General features: G+C 41.5%; 2 protein-coding genes across 2 annotated transcripts; both read right to left on the bottom strand.

The window, feature by feature from the left end:
• Positions 1–3,862: 3,862 nt before the first annotated feature.
• On the bottom strand, positions 3,863–10,807 carry LOC129338781 (vomeronasal type-2 receptor 26-like). Its single transcript, XM_054993267.1, has 4 exons — positions 10,013–10,807; positions 8,753–8,980; positions 6,240–6,366; positions 3,863–4,764 (listed from the first exon to the last, which is right to left on the bottom strand). The coding sequence occupies exons 1-4, from the start codon at positions 10,805–10,807 to the stop codon at positions 3,863–3,865; spliced, it is 2,052 nt and encodes a 683-aa protein (XP_054849242.1).
• A 5,682-nt stretch (positions 10,808–16,489) lies between these two features.
• Positions 16,490–20,858, bottom strand: LOC129339973 (vomeronasal type-2 receptor 26-like). The gene is made up of 4 exons (XM_054994529.1): positions 20,055–20,858; positions 19,391–19,618; positions 18,491–18,617; positions 16,490–17,391 (listed from the first exon to the last, which is right to left on the bottom strand). Exons 1-4 carry the CDS (start codon positions 20,856–20,858, stop codon positions 16,490–16,492), a joined length of 2,061 nt encoding a protein of 686 aa, XP_054850504.1.
• Between the last annotated feature and the right edge of the window lie 983 nt (positions 20,859–21,841).

The following is a 21,841-nucleotide window of genomic DNA, read 5'->3' on the forward strand; positions in this document are numbered from 1 at the left end:
ATCATGTACCCCCTTAGCCAACTAATCAAAATAAAATTTTAGCCTATTCTCAGATGGAAGATTCTCCAGTCCCTTCCATTGTTGGGTTGCTGTTTTTATACCTCTACATTGTCCTTTTTGAGATAGAGCATCCAGAACTCTACACAATATTCCAAATGTGGCATTATAATCCTGGAAAGTGTCCTCACACTGAATGTCTTTTGCCACTTGGTTGACCTCCCACTCATTACTGGAAGATTGTTTTGAACCTCTTCATAGTCCACTTTAGATTTCAGCCTCAAAAAACATAATTTTGCTCTCCAGATTATCTGTCACACTAATCCCATTACAGATCTCCAAAAAACTCCCAGAACTCTCTGCATTTTGCCTTCTCCTACACAGATGACTCAAGGGATTTTTTTCATAAACATCGAGCTGGAAGGTACCCCTAAGTGTCATCTAATCTAACCCCTGTAGATGCAGAAAAGTCACCAAACATAAAATATCGTACCTAGAAGTTACATCCCGTTATGTGTAAGTTCAAAGCAATTAAAGAAAACATCAAGCTTCACCTTTCAAAACTGGAAAAAATTGTTCGACTATATGAGAAAAAAGTCCCAATATGATACAAACAAGGTATATAGCAACAGGCTGAGGAAAGACAGCACTGATATAAACACACCACACATGCAAGTCTTTGACAATTGAATTTGCCATTCAACATATTCCGAAGTCACCAAGCTAACTTTGCACAGAAAATAATTCCTTACATTGGAAGGTCAAACAACTTTTCTGATGGGTGTTCCTCAAAGGAAGCTGGGTGGAAAATGTAAATCATCTGAGAAGCGAGCCCACCAATGAGGAGCCCACCTGGATTGTACCACTCATGTGCCACAGGCAAGGGATCACTTCCAGGGCAATTAGTGGTGTCCACTTTGCATGCCACGTGAGACAACAGAATCAGCAACACCACTAAAATGGCTATCTGGTAGCAAAGCTTCTGTTTGGATACAGATTCCTCTGGGCCCATCTACAGCTTTGCCACTGCAACAACCTGCTTTCAACATGGTATACCGGATGGGAACAGACTCTGATAGCATACTGAGGGCCTTTCTGTTAGCTTTCAGTGGCACAAATGGATGAGCGGATAACCATTTTCAGATTTGCTTATAGATGATTTTCTTATGTTTCCTAGGAAGCTGTAGGAGCTTCAGGAAGAAGAATCAATGACAGTGATTCAGATGTAATTGCAGGGGAGGGTAATTTCTTCTGCAAAGTTTGGTCTCAAAGGCTACAAATTAGTATTGACCAGTGGTGTTTTTTACCTCCTCCTCTGAGGAAAACCATTATCTACTTTTTTTTTCTTTGTGAGACGATAAATGGGAAGTGGGATCAGTGAGTAAAAAGAGTCCCAGGCCTAATGGTGACATTAGGAAGAAAACAAAGATAACTTTTAACTAGAAGGGGAAACAAGATAGTGGACTTCTATCCACTATCTATGAGAAGATATCAGTGTCAACAAAAGACATTTTCAGGGGCAGTCCCTTGCCCAGATCTCTGAGGATATTATTCATGGGAAAGGAGACCTCTATGACACATGTTGTCAGGTCTGTCATCCACAGTCCTTCCGTCTTTCTTGTTTTGCTGTAATTGCTCAGTGTATGTGTGTGTGTAGTTTTTCACACAGGCCAGTTCGCTCCTGGGAAGACAGCGAGCTTATCTCGAATGGTTCACCACAGTGGCCTTGGGACGGTTCTCTCCTATTCTCCCACTGACTGACTATGCCCAGCTGGGTCCTGTGGGCGGGGGGCTCCCAGGGAAGGACTGGAACTTTGTAGCAAGCCTTCCCTACGTCATTCTCAGCAAGAGATCTATGTACAGCCAGTTGCTTATATTGCTTCTGTAGAATCTATGGACACATATACTCTTTAGTTGTGATTTTTCCAATAAACAACCTTGACTCAAGAGAGCTTGGATTTCTTGCTGCAAGGGGGGAAGTCAGCTACTACGTATCCTGTTTTCCACAACCTGACACATGTAATAATACAGTAGATTTAATCCAAACTTTTAGGTCACGCATATGAACATCACCACAGAGAATACAGCAAGGCATGGGTATCCCTTTGGAGGCCAGATTGGGCTACTATGCAGTATTAGCCATTGTGGTATGTGTTTTACTTTGTGCTCTACTCACATGGAATTCAGTCTACTGCTTATGAGTCCTGCCTATGACATTGAAATGGATTTTGCATTCTGAAAGAACATTATTCCTTCACACTGTCCCATGAAAATTATTTCAATAGGCACCTCACATCTGACTCACAGCACCCCCCCCCCAAAAAAAAGTATTAGCAAGCATCAATAGGACTTGTACAGAAGTATGCATTTTGGGTCCAACTGATTTGCCCATGGGACTTACATGGGACCACCTTTCTCTTGTACCCTAATTGCAGATGGGACTACCAGTTGCATCCTAATTGCATCCATGCAGACCTGCCCATGCTGGGACCCTTGCAAAAAGCAAGCTTGCACAGTCAACTCAAGGCACATTGGCCAGCAAAAAAGTCTGTCAACTCCTATTTGGGAAATACTGGGAGATTTGGGGGAAGAGTCTTTGAAGGGGTAGGGTTTAGGAAAGGGAGGGACCTCAGTAGAATATAAAGCTTTAGAGTCCACCCTCTAATGCAGCCATTTGCTCCAGGGGAACTGATCATCACCTGGAGGTCTGTCGTAATTCTGGGAGATCGCTATCCCCCACCTGGAGGTTGGCAACCTTAACAGTGAAAGAAATTTCACTGTAAGTCTGCCCCGGGAATCCTGCTCCTCCGGCATGCCCATTCAATATACATAATAATAACAACAACAACAACATTCGATTTATATACCACCCTTCAGGACAACTTAATACCCACTTAGAGTGGTTTACAAAGTATGTTATTATTATCCCCACAACAATCTCCCTGTGAGGTAGGTGGGGCTGAGAGAGCTCCTAGAAGCTGTGACTGACCCAAGATCACTCAGCCGGCTTCAAGTGAAGGGGTGGGGAATCAAATCCAGTTCTCCAGATTAGAGTCCCACACTCTTAACCACTACACCAAACTGGCTCTCACAAAACAAATATTTTAAACAAATAAAACAAACCTGAAAAATTAATGAACTCATTCATTTAAATATTTACATATCCTCTCCTACAGGGTGCAAGGCATCCATAACCTCTTCACACAACTCAATATGTCATGCCCTTTGGCTGAGAGCACTGGAAATTATACCACAGAGAATTAGAAACGCCATTACTTTTTTAAAAATACTTTATATTTTATTGATAAGATTAAAAGCCCAATAAAAAGGGCAGAGAAAAGAGAAAAAGAAGAAAAGAAGAAATTAAAGAGAAAAGGAGAAGAACAAAAATTAAAGAAAAAAGCTAAGAAAAATAATACATATTTTATTTTCCATTTTTCTCTACAACACATATAATATCTTTACAAATATTATTCTTGTAGTTTTGATACCTCCAAAATTTACTTTTTCAATATTGTCTCCCTTCTATTTATTTTTTCCTAAATTTATCTTCTTAGAAATCAAATCCACAAATCATCAGTTGTTTTTTTTCTCATCTCACACACAGAAAGCCAATAAGAAACTCCATTACTGAAGAATAATTATTTAGCAATCAGTCATAGATTTTAATCTGCATTATACTTTCATAATATTTTATTCCTTATTTTATGTTGATAGATTTTACATCCATATATTGGCCATGGACATGTAGATAGAATGGGAAAGACTGATATATACAGAAGGAAGCTAACAGACGCAGCAGTATAATTCTAATCATACCAGATACACCATAAAATAAATACTTCTAAGAGGACAGTCAGATGGTTTAATTATTTTTCCTATTTAGCTGCTTCCTCCTGTTCAGCTCAGGCCTCAGCACAATAATGTAGCATTTGGGAAAAAAGATACAAGCCAGTAGCCCTGCACTGGAAGCCAAAATAGAGAAGACCTCCACAGCGACCATGTATTTCCCTTTGGTGCTCAGGTAGGTTGGAACAAAAGACAACCAAACACTGCAAAACACCAGCATACTAAAGGTGATAAATTTGGCTTCATTAAAAGTGTCCGGCAACTTTCTGGCTAGGAAAGCCACAGTCAAGCTGATGAGGGAAAGAAGTCCCATATAACCTAGGACAATATAGAACATGAGGAAAGACCCCTCATTACATTCTAATATGATCTCTTCAGTCAGTGACCATGTGTCAAAATCTGGGAATGGCGGCGAGGTTGCCAGCCACACCACACAAATTCCTGCTTGAATGAGGGAGCAGGAAAGGATAATAGAGTTAGTCAGTCTTTTCCCCACCCACTTTCTCGTGCTGGACCCTGGTCTGGTGGCCATGAAAGCTACAACCACAGTGATGGTTTTGGCCAACACACAAGAAACAGCCAAAGAGAAGATGGTACTGAATGCAGACTGTCGGAGAAAGCAGGTCACCTTCCTCGGTTGGCCAAGGAATAGCAAAGAAGAGAGGAAGCAGAGCAAGAGAGAGACCAGAAGAATGTAGGTGATATCTCGGTTGTTGGCTCTGACAATAGGAGTATGTTTGTGCTTAATAAACGTTCCTAATACCAAAGCTGTGATTATGGTAAACAAAACTGCAAGTGAGGCTAAACTGATCCCTAAAAGTTCTCCATAAGATAGAAAGGTTATTGCTTTGTGAAGACATTGATCTTGGTCTGAGCTTGGATATTGGTCTTCTGGGCATTTGATACAATCATCCATATCTGAAATAAAGAAAGAAAAGCCACTTCAAGCCAATATGAAATTGGTCCATTTGTGAAAACTGCCTTCAACATACAAATTGCTATGCATGCTCTTCTAGGCTTATATCCAGACTAGAGATGGGCATGAACCAGAAAAAAACAAAACCATGTGGTTCGTGGTTCATCAAATTTCACAAACCATGAACCACGAACTTTCACGAACTTGCCCCTGGTTCACAAACCAGTTCATTTGGTTTGTGAAAATGTCACATCCAGGTCAAAAAATCATCACTTCCGGGTCAGCAGAAGGTCATTTCCAGGCCAGCAGAAGTTCACTTCCAGTCAGCAGAAGGTCTGCAGGAAGTCCATCCCCTGTTGCCTAGGAAACTGATTGATTGGCACCAGGCTGTCTGCAGTGACAAAACAAAAAATGAACCAAATGAACCAGCCTAAAATTCATGGCGGTTCGTCAGAAATTGAATCTGATGAACCGCTGGTTTGCGAACCATGAACCAGCCTGATTCGTGCTTAATTTTGGTTCGTATTTCGTTTTGTGTCCATCTCTAATCCAGACTACCGTTTCTGCAGGGGCAAGCGTTTCAACCCTTGGAGCACAACTTTCTCGTGGGAACAAGATTTCAGCTGCCATTATGAGTTGTTGCAAGAGGGAGGAGGCAGAAAAATTGCACTCCTTGGTCCCAAATCTTTTCACCCATGGAGTCACTGTACCGACGCCATTTTTCTTCAATAAACCAACCATCTACAAAACTAATTACCTACAGATGTTGCAAAATCATATTGTTGCTCAGTGGCCTAACCTCAATCAAGTGCTTTTCAATAAATACACTTCTAAATTAACTTTTGGATATGTTCTATTCTGTAAAGTAAATTTCATTGCTTTATGTGTTTTCATTCAATATTCGTTGTGCTTCAAAGTTGTATTCATTTGGACACACGGTATATCTTAAAGGTTTATACATAATTTCCAGTAATAGGTTATCTTTCCACAAGTCTTAAGAATGGTGGCCAGTGTGCCTCTCTTAAATTGTAAGAAAAGCAACATTTGATAGAATATCACCTGAGTTAACCCAGAAAAAAATGGCACCTTCTTTCAGAGTGCATATTAAGCTGCCTTGTACCAAATTAAACCACTGGCTAGTCAAGATCAGTGAAGCTGCAGCTGCCTGAGATCTCAGGCTGAAAAGGTTTCTTTCCCAACAGCTTCTTCTTCTGGCTAGGAAAGCCACAGTCAAGCTGATGAGGGAAAGAAGTCCCATATAACCTAGGACAATATAGAACATGAGGAAAGACCCCTCATTACATTCTAATATGATCTCTTCCGTCAGTGACCGTGTGTCAAGAAGATCTTTTCAACTGAACACTCCCAAGAACTGAAACTTCTACATGCATACCACAGAGATTTGAAATGCCCACCTACAGATTTCCAAGGAGTATAATAATGATAGAGCTCTGTGTTTGCCACAGGGGTTCCTGACCTTTCTGGTTTGACATTTTTCCTGCCGGGCATCGAGCACAATCATAGCAGCAAAATTTCTCCTGCTCTTTCTTTTTCTTCTGATACCCTGGCTGGCAGGAGTCACTACATAAAGAAACAGGCAACACCTATCACCACACGGAAGGAGAATTTAAAATGAGAAAAAGATAGATGTTTATTTTTCATTTTACTTATTGAAAGCATTTATGAGCTGACTTTCCTCCAAAGGTGCTCAAGATGGCTTTCAAAATAAAAGCGAGATTGGTATAGTGGTTAAGAACGGTGGGACTGTAATCTGGAGAGCCAGGTTTGATTCCCCATTACTCCGCTTGAAGCTAGCTGGGTGACCTTGGGTCAGTCACAGCTCTTCAGAGCTCTCTCAGCCCCACCCACCTCACAGGGTGATTGTTTTGGGGATAATAATAACATACTTTGTAAACTGCTCTGAGTGGATGTTAAGTTGTCCTGAAAGGGGGGGGGGTATAAATTGAATTATTGTTATTATTATTATGTTGTTATATTATTATTAAAATATAAACATAAATATATCAACAAACAACAGTTCACAGACAGAGTTAAAACAGTGTTAAAAACAAACACATTCAAACAGCTGTCCTAAATAAGAATATTTGGCTACCTCCTGAAGCTAGGGAGTGAGGAGGGCTGGGCACACCTCCCTGGAGAGATCGTAGGACTGTCACTGAAAGTGGAAATACACATTACTGAGTACCTAAGGAAGCTCAAGTGAAAGATTTTATGTGTGATCCTCAGTTCATGTGCATGCTGCTTTCACGGGTGCTCCCTTTGTGTGATTGTATCTGCATGTGAGTCAGGAGGGCAGAGTGCCAATTCAGCTCTGTTTTCGCTGTGAGAACAAGTACTGTAGGTTTCTTTGACTTGCCAATTTGCATTTCTTTAAGGTGTGACAGACTGTCAAGATCTGCATTTCAATGAATGGATGTGGGAGGTGGGGCAAACTGGGATTTTGGCAGCTTCGTACAGATAATTTCCTTGTCAAAGAGTACCTACAGGGGTAGCAAAGCACAGCCAGAGCTATTTGTTTCTAGAAATGTAATGTAGCAGTTTGCATCAATTTTGAAACACATTGTTATCACAAGAGAAAAATGGAAAATTCCGGCGCCTCACAATAAATGGGATACTTTTATCAGTCTAGGAGGAACATATCATACTTGGGAATGTACTCATGCAGAGCAAATGGAAGTGCGACTGTGCGAGCAAGCTGCTACCAGTTTTAATGCTGTTTATTATATACTTTATATAATGTTATACATTTTTTGTTGTTACTGTATATTGTATTGTTCTTACATGTATGTTATCTGCTCTGAGCCTGCCTAGTGTGGAGAGTGGAGTACAAATCCAATAAATAACAACAACAACAACAACAACAATACAAGTGCATGGAAAGTGGGAAGGAGAACACTTGAAATGTGGTTCAACTTGAGCATTCCCAGGTACTTTGTAACGTGTATTTCCACCATGAAAAGAACCTATGTACCTACCAACCTAGCTTCTTCAGTTGATGGGGCAGTCTGGAGAATTTCTCCCTGTTATCTTAGAGCAGAACCACAAGTGACAAAAGGCACAGATTGGACACTTGTCAGCTTCCCTCAAGTTTTGATGGGAAATGTAGGCAGCTTGGCGGAATGTTGGACAAGTGACAGTTGAAAAGTCCATTGGACAGCAGTCAGAGAGTGAAGCTGCGAGACCAGGATGCCTACATTTCCCATCAAAACTTGAGGGAAGCAGACAAGTGTCCAATCTGTGCCTTTTGTCACTTGTGGTTCTGCTCTTAGGTCCCAAGTAGGAACCTTTGGGAGAAGACAGACCTTCCGATACACTGTCCCAAGGAATATAAAGCTTTAAAGGACAGAACAAACACCTTGCAATGGACATGGAAGCAGATCAGTAGCCAGCATAGTTGCTGTAATATAAGTGACACATGTTCACGATAACTGTCTATGACCAGCAATCTAACCTGAGCATCTGCATGATCATAGTTAGGTTTAGAAAGAAGAAATGAGCAGCTTACACAGAGAAAATGAATGTATTCCAAACATCAATTGTACCTACAAAAAAATCTGTGAATGATTGCTTAACATTGGTGGATATTACTTCTGCAGTTTATTAATGTGGTGAGGGAAATCTGAGGCCCAGAAAAAGAAATGTGACCGCTTGGCCTAATTCTCCGTCCCTTGGAAACCAGAGTAATCAACATGTGGGGCACTTTCCAGTTGTGGCCAAGGAACAAATTTTATCTAGGTATCCTACAGCACAATAGGATTTTTATCAATGCAAAGGAAGTATATAATATGCTGAAACTGTTAAATTTTTTACGAATATTGCCCCCCAAAATGGAGTTTTTCAACAGCATCTCTCTTTCAATAGCGAATACTATAAATGGACTAAAAAGAGAATCACAATATCTCATTGCCCATCCCAAGGTAAGGATTGGCAATCAGTTAATATTTCAGCTCTTGAATCGAGACTCCACACCTGGTTGAAATCCCTGTGCCACAAAATGGTATCATCCTCGATGACAAATTCTTGTCCTTTGAGCGCAGTGGGATCCACCATTCCGACTTTCATTTTAAAGAAAGATTTGTTTGGGAATGTGACCAGGTTCACTACATCAAATCCAGCTCCCATTTCTCGTTTCTCATTAAAGGACACTGTCTCTCCAACTGAATTGTTAAATGAAATGCCTTGCAAAAATGGGTGGAGCTAGTTGAAAGAGGAAAAAGAAGCAAAGGGTAATGACATAGTCAAATATTTATGCCAAGATGTACAAATATATTTCTTTGCTGTTTTCTCTCTTGTGCTTACAAAGAGATTGTAGCTGTTAAGCAGTGTAAGAGACTTTTAGATCTCCGGATATAAAGGAAATGGCATGCCACAAAACTTTGTTAATAAATAATGTTTACCATGCTTTTAAAAACATTTTGTCCCTCTTGGCTAGCAGCAAAGTTGCTTTGAGCAGGGGGTTGTCCTTTGCAACCCTGGCAGAGGAAGAGATGCAACATGCTCTTCCCAGCCATCAGGGGATCTGGGGAAGGGCGGAGCCAAGAGTATATAAGGTGGCTCCGCCCAGCTCTCCCCAGCAGTTGCCTCAAGCCCGGCCCACCCACCAACCCTACAGTCGTGCAGCTTTAACCAGTCGCTGGTTACCAGGGTGAGGTAGGATTTTTTTTTCTCCTTACTTCAATTGGCCGAGAGAGTGTGGAGTTTTTCGCCTACCTTGTGTTTCTTGTATCGGTTGTGGTAACTGGCTTTGTGCTGGAGCTGTAAATAGGTTCTTCCTGGCAGGATAGGGTTTCGGAGAAATGGGTGGGCCAATGAGCACCCTTGGCATGTCCCCGTTTGAGGGGGAATCAGGGTCTGTCAGGATCACTGGTATTGTTTGACAGCTGCTAGCTGAGAAAGCAGACTGAGATGTGGGACCTCCTGTACAAGTACAGCCCCTCTTGTTCGATGGGGGGGGCTTATTAGGCTTGATGGAGGTTCCATATGCCTGGCTGGCCGGGTGCCAGCCATGACTTGGATGGCTTGTGCCCAGAGCAGAAGGGCTCTCCCAGACAGATCAAGGCAGAGGTCCAGGATGACCCTAGGGCTTGACCTGTACCGCTAGTTAGGCCCATCCTGTATTATTTTTAATGTTATGTTGTTGCAAAATAAATGGCCCTTAGTTCCCAACACTTGCACCTGCCTCTTCATTCTGTCGGGGTTGGGAGTGGCAATTGAGTTTGGAGAAATTACCTGCCAAGGCTGCAGATGCTGAATTTCTTTACCACCCACTATTTCTCTGTGACCAAAGCTAGAAGAGTACATGGCATGCAAAGCATGTGCCACCGCATACACGGCATTATATATACCATAGCTGTGGCCAGTCATGCTCATTTCAAAAAGTTGTCCTGGGAGGCTTTCCAACATCTCTTCACCAGTACATGTTTCATAAACCCTTGCTGATTCCTGGTGATCTGAAAACGAACAGTCAAAGACTTGTTCCCAGAAGTCTTTGAGAAAACTATCTCCTTCTGTCCAGTAAGGTTTTACAATCTGAAGAAATTGCTGAAATCCTGGAAGCTCGACTGAGTGGATTGTGAAGGAAATAGCGCCTTGGAACAACCTGAAATCCAAGCCCTTTTGGAGACTTGCCACAGCAAAATCAATCTGGGCTGTCACAATCCAAACTTTCCCTAGAGACGCAAGTTCCATACCTTCAGGAACTACAAGGACCACAACAGCACTCAGCCATATTATGGTCATCGTTTCTCCATAGAGGATGAATGTTCTAGCTTTGCTGTTTGTGAAATGTTGATAAATATTCAAAGCGAAAATGTTCATTTCATGTTCAGAATGCCAAAAGGATTTTTTGGGGATTCCTTGGGTGAATGCTGAACAGATCCCATTCTGAGCAAACAAGGACTCCAGCAACTGCAAGAAATGTTCTCCAGTATCATCATCCACAGCAAAGAGGCCCACCCAATGCCATCCAAAATGAAGAAGTAACCGGATGATCCCACTATACTGATCGGCTTCACTTGAAACCATGCGGAAGAATGAAGGCATTTGCATCCTATTAGTATCTTCTGGTGCAAATGAGCCATATGTAAGCTTTAAGAAAAAGTACAGATATTTTAGAGATTAGTTAGGAGGGAGGGAGGGAGGGAGAAAGTGTGTGTGTGTTGTTATGCAGATTTTGGTGAGTTAAAAATCCAGACTTGAATTATCATATAAAATTTCCATTGCACCTCTAGCTGAACTTTCTCAGTGTCTGAAAAGGGATGCAAATTATGTGAAATGATAATCAGAAAGAAATCTCTTAATGCCTATCTCTATCTCTGCTTCTTATTTCCCCCATGTGCTTGAAGCCTCATCTGGCTTTGTTTTTACACATCAGATAAGATTTTCTTTTTAATTAAAAAAAAAGTTTTTCAAACAAAAACAATGAATGACCACCATCTGAATTACAAACATAACAGACAAGATTACAAAAAAGGAGGGGGGGACACACAGAAAAAACCAGAATAGACAGTATTGAATCAAGATGTTGACAGAGAGCTTAATATTTGACACATCTTTCAAATTTATCTTGCAAGATATAATTAAGAGAGGAAATCATTAATGGTACAGAGGACTTTTAAATTATTTATGTACTTCATATCTATTTCTTTTTCCATTATTTGAGGATGTGGACAAAATCGAGAGGGTGCAGAGGAGAGCGACAAGGATGATCAGGGGTCTGGAGAATGAGCCCTACGAGGAAAGGCTGAGGACCTTGGGAATGTTTAGTTTGGAGAAGAGGAGATTGAGGGGGGTCACGATTGCTCTCTTTAAACATTTGAAAGGCTGTTATTTGATTCGTATATGAAATAAAATCATGCCACGTTTCATAGAAATATGACATTTTAGCATTACATTTAACTACTCTAAGTTGATATGTCAATTTTTCTGCCATAGCTATTTGCCATACTCAAAGTTCCAGTAATATAGTGACAGAGATTCTACCGATTTCCAACACTTTGCTATTACCCTACGGGCTGCATCAGAGAAGATTTTTATCCAGAAGTCTTCTCCTTCTTTCAGAACCATAAAGTCACTCTCAGAATGACAACCGCATAACTTATAAAAATCCTCATGGCTACATGCCAATATTCTACCTGTGGAATCTTGTAAAGAGAGAAGATGTCTGCTATGTGTCTGGAGACATCACTGCTAAGTCCTCCAATAAGAGCAGCGAGGTATTTCTGGGTATCACATCTATAGTTGGCAACAAATCTATGTGATTTGAACAAGAGGTCCAGAATGGTGCGATAGGTCATCTTCTCGTGGTGATAACTATCATAGATGTGAAATCCAAGTGTTATGTTGGGCAAGATCTTGGGATTCCTGTTGATCTCATTTACAGCAAATGCCAAGGCCAGAGCATGCTGGTAGAACTTTGTCACCATTCTGAAAATAGCAGTAAATGGTTTTTTACAGGAGAAAGTTATAGGGATGTGATTGTTTTATCACAGTCCTGGTCCTCTTGCTTTTTAAGTAGTTTTGAAACAAGGTTTGCAAGCAACATCAGTACATATAAGTCAGAATGTTCATTTCTTAACAGAAAAAGATAATTTAATTCGGACCATTGAAATTATCTGTAGTACTTCAAACTATTAGCTTTTTAAATTCAGTTTGTTGTACATATGTACAAACTCATTCAGTTTACAAATAGATAACTTTAACCCCTTTTTCATAGAATCATAGGGAGAAGCTACAAGTGACGAATGACACTTGAACGGCAAGTGTATTTACCCCTGTTCACTTGCGCTCCACTCAATCCACTTGCTGTTGAAGTGTCATTCATCACTTGTAGCTTGGCCCATAGAATCACAGAGTTGGAAGTGACCTCTAGGATCATCTAGTCCAACCTCCTGCAAAATGCAGGAAATTACCAATCCCCCTCCCCTCACTGCACACACAATGACCCTTACTCCATTCCCAGAAGATGACAAAACTCCATCAAGATCCCTAGCCAAACTGGCCTGGGGAAAATTGCTACCTGACCCCAAGGTGGTGATCGGCCTTACGCTGGACATATAAGAAGAAGCCACAAGAACTAAGCACTGATGTAGCCCTTCCTGTCCTCCCTCTCATGATCTGCTTAAGTTCACAGAATCTGCATTACTGTCAAATGGCCATCTAGCCTCTGCTTAAAAACCTCCAAAGAAGGAGAGCCCGACACCTCCCAAAGAAGCCTGTTCCACTGAGGGATTACTCTAACGGTCATGAAGTTCTTCCTAATGTTTTGCTAAAAACTCTTTTGATTTAATTTCAACCCGTTGGTTCTGGTCCAACCTCCTAGGGCAGCAGAAAAAAACCTCCATGCCATCCTCTATATGACAGCCCATCAAGTACTTGAAGATGGTTATCATATCACCCCATAACACCTCTGCTTTCTTCTATATTACCATACTTTGCAAGCTCCTGCGGAGATTTCAAGTGATGTGTCAGATCTTTTAAACACACTATTATGCCCTATAGAAGTTACACCTGATCATTCAGAACAATTAAAGAATGCTAAGTCCCTTTTCCAGAAAGAGAACTCTCTTATTCTGATAGGAAGGAATCACATTACACTGTAAGCAAATGATGTTATGTCCCTTGAGAAATCTATTTTCTGTACTACAAATCCTTACATTCCTGAGATGAAATCATATAGAGGGAAAAAACTCCTTACATTGGTAGGTCAAACAGGTTCTGAGAAGGGTGTTCCCAGAAGGTAAGTGGGTGGAAAATGTACATAATCTGGGAAACAATCCCACCGATAAGGAAGTCCCCTGGCTCATACCATTCATGTGGAACAGGGAGGGGATCATTGGGGGGGCACTTCACAACATCTACTTTGTATGCCATATGAAACAACAAAGTCAATAAAACCACCAAGAGTCCCATGCTGATAGCAAATCTCTCTGTGTGCAAATCCAATGCCCCTCATAGCCTTGACATTCAAGACCCAGCAAGTTAGGTGTGTGGTAACAGACTCTACCAATGAACTTCACAAAGAGAACTACATCCTCATATTAATTTACATCAGCTAGCTTTAAAACACGCATCTGGAATGACAGCCAAAGTATATTGACCCAATATTAAAAGTTCACAGTGAAAAGATGAACGAGTTCAAAGTGATGCTACCAAGCCAGGTGTCTGTCCATACTTTGAGCTCTTTTCCAGATTTGCTTATTGATTGATTTATAGCGTCTTCTGGAAAGCGGCTGGAAATTAACTAAGAGAAACAATGACAATGTTCAAGATAATTGCAGGGGGGATAATTACTTCTTGAAAGTGTGGCAACCAAGGGACACTGTCAGTCTAAAAGATGTTTGTTTTTCTACTTGGGTGCCTGGATGGAATTAAAGGAGGGAGTTGGACTCATGGGGAGCAAACAGAGAGAGATGGGGGGGGGGAGTAGAAGGCAGTTTGGTGCAGTGGTTAAGGGCAGCAGTTACAGAATGAGCAGTTCTGCCTCGTGCTAAAAAAGTTGCAGCAATTCCTGATGAAGCAATTTCAAAAGTGATCATCTTTTGTTGGCCAGATGTAGGCAAAAATACATTTATACTGAACATCATACTGTGCCTTTGACCCCTATGGGGACCCAAAGTGGAGTACATGGTTCTCCTGTCTTCCATTTCATCCTCCCAAAAATCCTGTGTGGAAAGTAAGGGTGGGAGTGTGTCAGTGGCCAAAGGTCAGCCAGCAGCCTTCTGTGGTCCAGGTGGCATTCGAACCTGGGTCTCCATGATCCTAGTCAGGCACTCTAACTATGACATCACATTGGCTGTGATAGCTCAAAGAGGTTCTTTAATCCTCTTTTTTTAAGAGGATCCTCTTTTTTAAAGGATATATTCCATCTTCTGTGTCTATGCTGCCTTTCTTCCCATTGGGAACCCAGTTCAGCTCCCATTATTCACCTCTCCACCATTTTATCCTCACTACAACCCTGTGAGGTAGGCATAGATGAGAGGTTGAAACTTGCCCAAAGTTCAACAGCAACCTTCTGTGGCAAAGCAGGAATTTGAACCTAAACCTTAGCCTCGATCTTACTCTGACTTACTAACTACTACACCGCATAGACTCTGATAAGTCGGGGAAGCTGTTAAACCACCTTTGTTTTGTCAACGAATGGATATTTTCCCACCCTTCCTGCCTGTGCTGCCAACCTTTGCTGCCCTCTCCTGAGTAAACCATTGCTTCCATTGTAAATACCAGAGAGATGTTTGGAAGCTTCCCTGTGCAGATGTTTTAATGGCTTCCCTGTGCAATCTTACGAAGTAGTCCAGTATTTTAGCATCCTGGAATAAGATACTGTGTCCTGTTTGAGTTAGGCTATGTTCAGCCACTGCTGATTTTTCAGGTTGGCCAAGTCTGCAGTGTCTTTCATGTTCTTTTATTCTTGTCTGGATGCTACACTTTGTCAGATTGCACAGGGAAGCCACTGAAATTCATAAGCATAAGCACAACTTCAACAGAAAAGAAGAGACTTTAAGAATGAATAGAGCTTGGTTTCCAGTCCAGAAAAACACCAGGCTAACAAGATACTCTACATCTTACAATAGCCCTGCAGATAAGATTAGCATATCAAGCACCAATCCATATGCTAAAGAACCTCCTCAGGATACAGTGAAGCATTAGCATTCAATTAGCATTCCACACCCTGGGAAACTCTTACAGGATGATTCAACCCAAACCCACCTTCCTGAGCAGATATAAATTACCTACTAACATCTTCTCCACAGTTTGACACTGAGAGATCTCTGTCTTTCAGTGCTACACCTCCAAAGATGCCAGTCAAAGCTGCTGGCGAAACATCAGGAACTACAATGCCAAGACCACAGCAATACAGCCCGGAAAATCCACAACAACCATCGTTCTCCAGCTGTGAAAGCCTTTGACAATATACTAGGATTGTCTGACTACCTACATTTTTGGCACTGCAAGTCCCACCATTATCCTGAAACCTGTGGCCAAGTTTGATCCTCCTAGCTTTATTTTCCAATGAGTTCCACCTGCCACACCTTAGCTTCAATTGGAAACAGTGTCACAAAACCTGAGCAAAGATGTCCCAGCCCCCTTCATTTTTGGCATGGCAACTCCCTCTGATATTCTGAAGCTGGTTGCCAATTTTGAAACCTCTGCCTTTATTTTCTTCTGAGTTCTACCGGTTAAAGAAAACCATGGCTTCCGTTGCAACTGGTGGAGGGAGTAGACATTATAATTCTGAAGCTTAAAGCCAGTTCTGAGGATCCCAGCTTTATTTTATTTATTATGACCTATGTAAGCCAGACAGAATAAACCATGACTTCCAAAGCAGAAAGTGAGTTGGAGTGGGAGTTTCCAGAGATTATGTAAACCAGGATGTTTAGACATGCTTTGCATTTAACACTGCAAATCTCAGTATCATCCTGAAACTGGTGGCCAATTATGAGGCTGCTAACCTTATTTTCAGGTGAATTATACCAGCCACCGACAAGGGTGGCTTCCATCGCAGATAGCATGGGGGGTGCTTCTGGCAATAAACTGGGCCACAATGTTCCTTCTCCCTTCATTTTGGGCCATCGTTCTGAAGCTGGTTGCCAATTTTGAGGCTCCTAGCTCATTTTCAGATGTGTTAAAGATGTCACAAATGGACAGATTAACAGATTCTTTTATTGTAGATAATACATAATACATAATGTGATAGGGAACCAGTCTTTAATTCTTTCTCTTTATTAGCTGCTCTCTCTTGTTCAACCCGGGCTTCAGAAGAATAATGTAGCATTTGGGGGGAAAGATGCAAGCTAATAAACCAGCACTGGAGGCCAAGATAGAGAAGATCTCCACAGCGACCATGTATTTTCCTTTGGTGCTCAGATAGGTTGGAACAAAAGACACCCAAACACTGCAAAAGATCAGCATGCTGAAGGTGATGAACTTGGCTTCGTTGAAACTGTCTGGTAGCTTCCTGGCTATGAAAGCCACAGTCAAGCTGATGACAGACAAAAGTCCCATATAGCCTAGGACAATGCAAAACATGACAAAGGACCCTTCATTACATTCTGCTACGATTTCTTTAGTCAATGACCATGTGTCTGTATCTGGGAATGGGGGAGAGGTTCCTAGCCACGTCGTACAGATGGCGGCTTGCATATGGGAACAGGAAAGGACAATGGAGTTGGTCATTCTTTTCCCCACCCACTTCCTCATGCTGGATCCTGGTTTGGTGGCCATGAAAGCTACAACCACAGTGATGGTTTTGGCCAACACACAAGAAACAGCCACTGTGAAGATGATGCCGAAAGCAGCTTGCCGGAGTAAGCAGGTGATCTTTTTTGGTTGTCCCAGAAATAGTAAAGAAGAGAGAAAGCAGAGGAGAAGAGCGATGAGGAGCACGTAGGTGATATCCCGGTTGTTGGCTTTGACTATGGGGGTATCTTTGTGCTTAATAAAAGTAGCTAGCACTAAGACTGTGATCAAGGAACAAGAAACGGCAATTGAAGTCAAACTGATCCTTAAGGGTTCTTCATAAGACAGAAAGCTGATTGTCTTGGTGACACATTGATTTTGATCATCGCTAGGATACTCATCTTCTTGACATTTGATACAATCATCCATACCTGAAGAAAAAATGGGAATGGTTTTGTTTATGTGCCAAATGTGATTTAGGGGTTGATACACATTATTTCCAAAATGGAGCAACATGGTATTCAGCGTTCATGCTAATTCTGGTGTGTGAAGATGGTCATATGAAAAAGCCTCAATGTCCTCTCGTTGCAATGTTTATGTTTCTTCTTCATTGTAGTTTGAAGTATTTTTAACCTTTCACAGATATATGAAATAAATATGCAAGCCATGGCCACACAAAGAATTCACAATGTATTGATGTTTTACCATTACAACCTGGAATGTTCATAGAAATCCAGAGTATTGACAAAAGCATAGAGGGCTATTCACATCTACCTCCATACATCTGTAGCTGCCATCATGGATGTTAGCATGAGAATCAGCCCATTTTTGATGTTGACATAATTCTAGTTTCTGTTGTCTTTGAAAGCCCTGACCTGGATAGCCCAGGGAAGCCTGATCTCATTAGAGCTTAGAAGCTAAGCAAGGTTAGCTTTGATGAATAGTTGGATGGGAGACCTCCAAAGAAGACAAGCCCTGGCAAACCATCTCTGACTCGCTTGCCTTAAGAACCCCAACAGGGGGCACCACAAGTCAGCGATGACTTGACAGCACTTTCTACCACCATCTTAATAATTGAAAACTGCTTAGGTGATAAAGGACACTTTAATGAGAGAATTATGTCCCCTATTGGAATTCTTTGTTTCCTGATTCTCTTATCAACTAAAGATTAATTCAGCCATCCATGTATAACACTTGGTTTATCATCACTTCTTGAAGACCCATAGCTGAATGTACGGACTACTGGCTTAATTAGATGTGCTTCCTCAGATTTCTAATCCGGTGCAGGTGTGATAAAATTATCATAGTCAGGATAATAAGCATCAATGGCTTATGAGGTCTTCAGAAGAAGATGGTTGCAAGTTCAGCACTCAGTTATTTGTCACCTGTATTAACCCTGTGGAACCTTGAAGACCAACAAGATTTTCAGGGTATAAGATTTCAAGAGTCAAAGCGCCCTTTGTCATGGCTACACACCTGAAACTGGATTAACCCAGCATGCTAAAATATTTGGTGCACTTTGTTAGATACCTCTTTGACTTGAAATCATCCCTTCTGGACAAGGAGAACAATCATAGCAGCAAAATTTCTTCCCTTCCTTCTTTTTCTTCTGGTAACCAGGCGGGCAGGAGTCACTACACACAGAAACAGGCAGCACCTGTAAGAAGAATGAATATTGAATTACAAATGGAAATGTTACAATTGATATTATTTCTAAATCACTTGCCTAGCTAGAAAAATTCTGGAGAACAGAGGGGAAAATTGAGTGCTCACTCAGCCCAGATCCTCAACCCATGGGAAATGGGAGGGCTATAGACATCACGTGGCTCAAAATAACGTGTTCTGGATCCCTCAAAATCCTACTAAATTTGAATCAAGTTATGTTAAATATTTACCATATATCACATACACGATTCAAATGGACTCACAATAAATGCATTCTGACATAGTGAGGTAGTTGGCACTTTAATGTAAATCTGGAGTCCCTAACATGGTGCTCACAGGCACCATTTTGCCCAACAATGCCTTTCCTGGTGCCTGCCAAGTGCTTTTAGAAAGTGGGTGGGACTTTTCCCAAGCATGGCTTCCAATTGGCCATTGGAGATTTGATAGGCTGTGCCGATTTTTAAAAACATTGGTTTGGCAGAAGCGGCTTCCACAGCACAAGGATCTTCACTGTGTGACTGAAGGTAAGCCGTGGCAGCCATTTTGTTGCTGTACCCATCGCACTGTGTCAGAACTCCAAATGGGCCCACAGGCTCAAAAAGGTTGGGGATCCTAATGTAAATCATCACTTCAGGATAGTAATGCCTTTCTTAAAGAGGTTGGTCACTAATTCTGGAATGCTGGAATTATGCAACAAAGAAACTTTCTGCTATTACTATCCATAGATTTGAATTTCCCACCTAAATAATGATCTGGAAACCACACCTGGTTAAGATGTCTGTTCCACACATTCATATCCTCATGAATGATGAACTCATGTCCCTCAGGAGCATTGGGATCCACCTTTCCAACTTTCACTCCAACAAAGGACTTATTTGGGTACATAACCAGATTCATTATATCAAACCCTGCACCCAGTTCTCTGTTTTCGTTAAAATACACTCTTTCTCCAGCTGAGTTGTTAAACAAAATGCCTTGAAGAAACAGGTGAACCTAGTGGCATGAGAAGAAGGAACAAAAGGATAAGAATATATTACAGGTTGTGTATAAAGATCTACAAATATCTTTCCTTGCTTCAGTGGATTCTCTCTACCAAAATTCAGGGTTGCTAGGCTGGGGTGTAACCCAGGACCATAATATTTATATCACTCAAATATAACAGCTCTCATGACTTATAAAAGTATCGTTATGAGGTGGAATTGGGGACAGCATGTTACAAGTTTGTATCAGGCCCAGAGAAATTATGCTTGGGTGCTTCTTTGCTGACATGCTTGTATTTACATCTAACCCTTTTTAGTCTTGAATATGAGGCAAGATACAAATCTAAAAAATCTGCTCTATGACTATTGTGCATTACTTCATTCCACAAGTACTTTAGAGAGGGGAAGCTCTTCACTGAAATAAAAACAATTCATTTTGAAGATATTACCTCCCAAGGTTGGATGTCTTCTTGATATGCATCTCTTTTGCCACCCACCATTGCTCTGTGGCTGGATCTAAATGAGTACATGGCATGCAAAGCATGTGCCACAGCATAGACAGCATTATAGATGCTATAACTGTGGCCAGACATGCGCATATCAAAAATATGCCCAGGAAGACACTCCAGCCTCTCCTCCCCAGTACATATTTTGTGGATCTCTGTCACCTCCTGGGAATCTGGAAATGTACAGTCGAATGCTTGCACCCAGAAGTCCTTGAGAAAACCATCCACTTGAGTCCAACCAGGTTTGATAAGATGAAGAAATTTCCAAAATCCTAGAAGCTCCTGGGAGTGAATTGAGAAGGAAATGGCTCCTTCAAAAACCTGAACATTTGAACTTCTCTGGAGGCTTGTTAAAGCGAGATCAATTTGAGCTGTCATAATCCACACCTTTCCAAAACAACGGGCTTCATTATAGTCACAGTCTACTAGATTCATAGCAGCCATCAGCCATATAATTGTCATGGTTTCTCCATAGACCACAAATGTTTTGGCATCACCCTCCAAGAGATGAAGATAAACATTTGAAGCCAAAATGCTCAGTTCATCACTGGTAAACCAAAAGGCTTGTTTCGGCATTCTTTGTGTGAAGGCTGAACAGATTCCATTTTGGGAAAATAACAACTCAAGGGCTTGCAAGAAATGCTCTCCGCTGTCATCGGCAACTGCAAACAGTCCCACCCATGTCCATCCAAAATGGAGAAGCAATTTAATAATCCCCGTATGCTGATGGACTTCACTTGGGACCATACGATAAAAAGAAGGCAATTCTGTTGTATCCTTTTCATCTGAAGTAAGTGAACCATATGTGAGCTAAATAGAAATACATAAATATTTTGAACAAGGTTCAAGAAGAATGTCTGAGTGAGGGTTGCCAAATCTCCCACTATAGCAGGAGAACTCCCAGTTAACCCCTTTGTTGCCCACCAGTGATTTAAGTACCCATGGGAGAAAACTGGTGGAAAATAGGGGTTTATCATAGAGGGTTTTTTTTACAAATCCTAGAGGGTCCCTTCCAACATCATGATGTCACTTCCTGACTCAGTATGAAGCAGGTAAGAAAAGGACTATCTCATGGCCAGTTAGAGACAGTCCCAAAACTCAGAGCCAGTTTTATGTAGTGGTTAAGAGTAGAGATGGACACGAACAGAAAAAAATGAACATGATGTTCGTTGTCTATTGCCATCCACGAACATGGACTCACAAACAACCACGAACATGGCCCTATTCACGAACATGTTCGTGGTTGGCTGTTCGTGGGGGCCAGCAGGGTCTCCTCCAGCCATCAAGATGCCTACTGCACCAGTCCCAGAAACCCTACCTGAGCAGGCACCAGGAAAGGCACCAATAATAAATAATAGCTTGGCCCAGTGCCTGGCAGCAGCCCTGGAACTTGAAGCAGTAGATCCCTATCCCACCACACTCAAAGAAAATTCAAGCTCCAATGTACTCTCTCTATTCAAATGCCAACAGCAGCTGTCTCTCCCTCTCCAAAGCTGTTCCTGCCTATCTCTAGTTAAGAGCAGCAGGACTCTTATCTGGATAAACAAGTTTGATTCCCCACTCCTCTGTCTGAAGCCAGCTGGGTGACCTTGGGTCTGTCACAGCTTTATTAGAGCTCTCTCAGCCCCACCCACCTCACAGGGTGATTGCCATGAGGTTAATAATAACACACTTTGTAAACTGCTCTCAGTGGGTGTTAAGTTGTCCTAAAGGGCAGTATATAAATAGAA

Source organism: Eublepharis macularius, chromosome 12 (genome assembly GCF_028583425.1).
Source record: "Eublepharis macularius isolate TG4126 chromosome 12, MPM_Emac_v1.0, whole genome shotgun sequence".
NCBI lineage: Eukaryota > Metazoa > Chordata > Lepidosauria > Squamata > Eublepharidae > Eublepharis > Eublepharis macularius.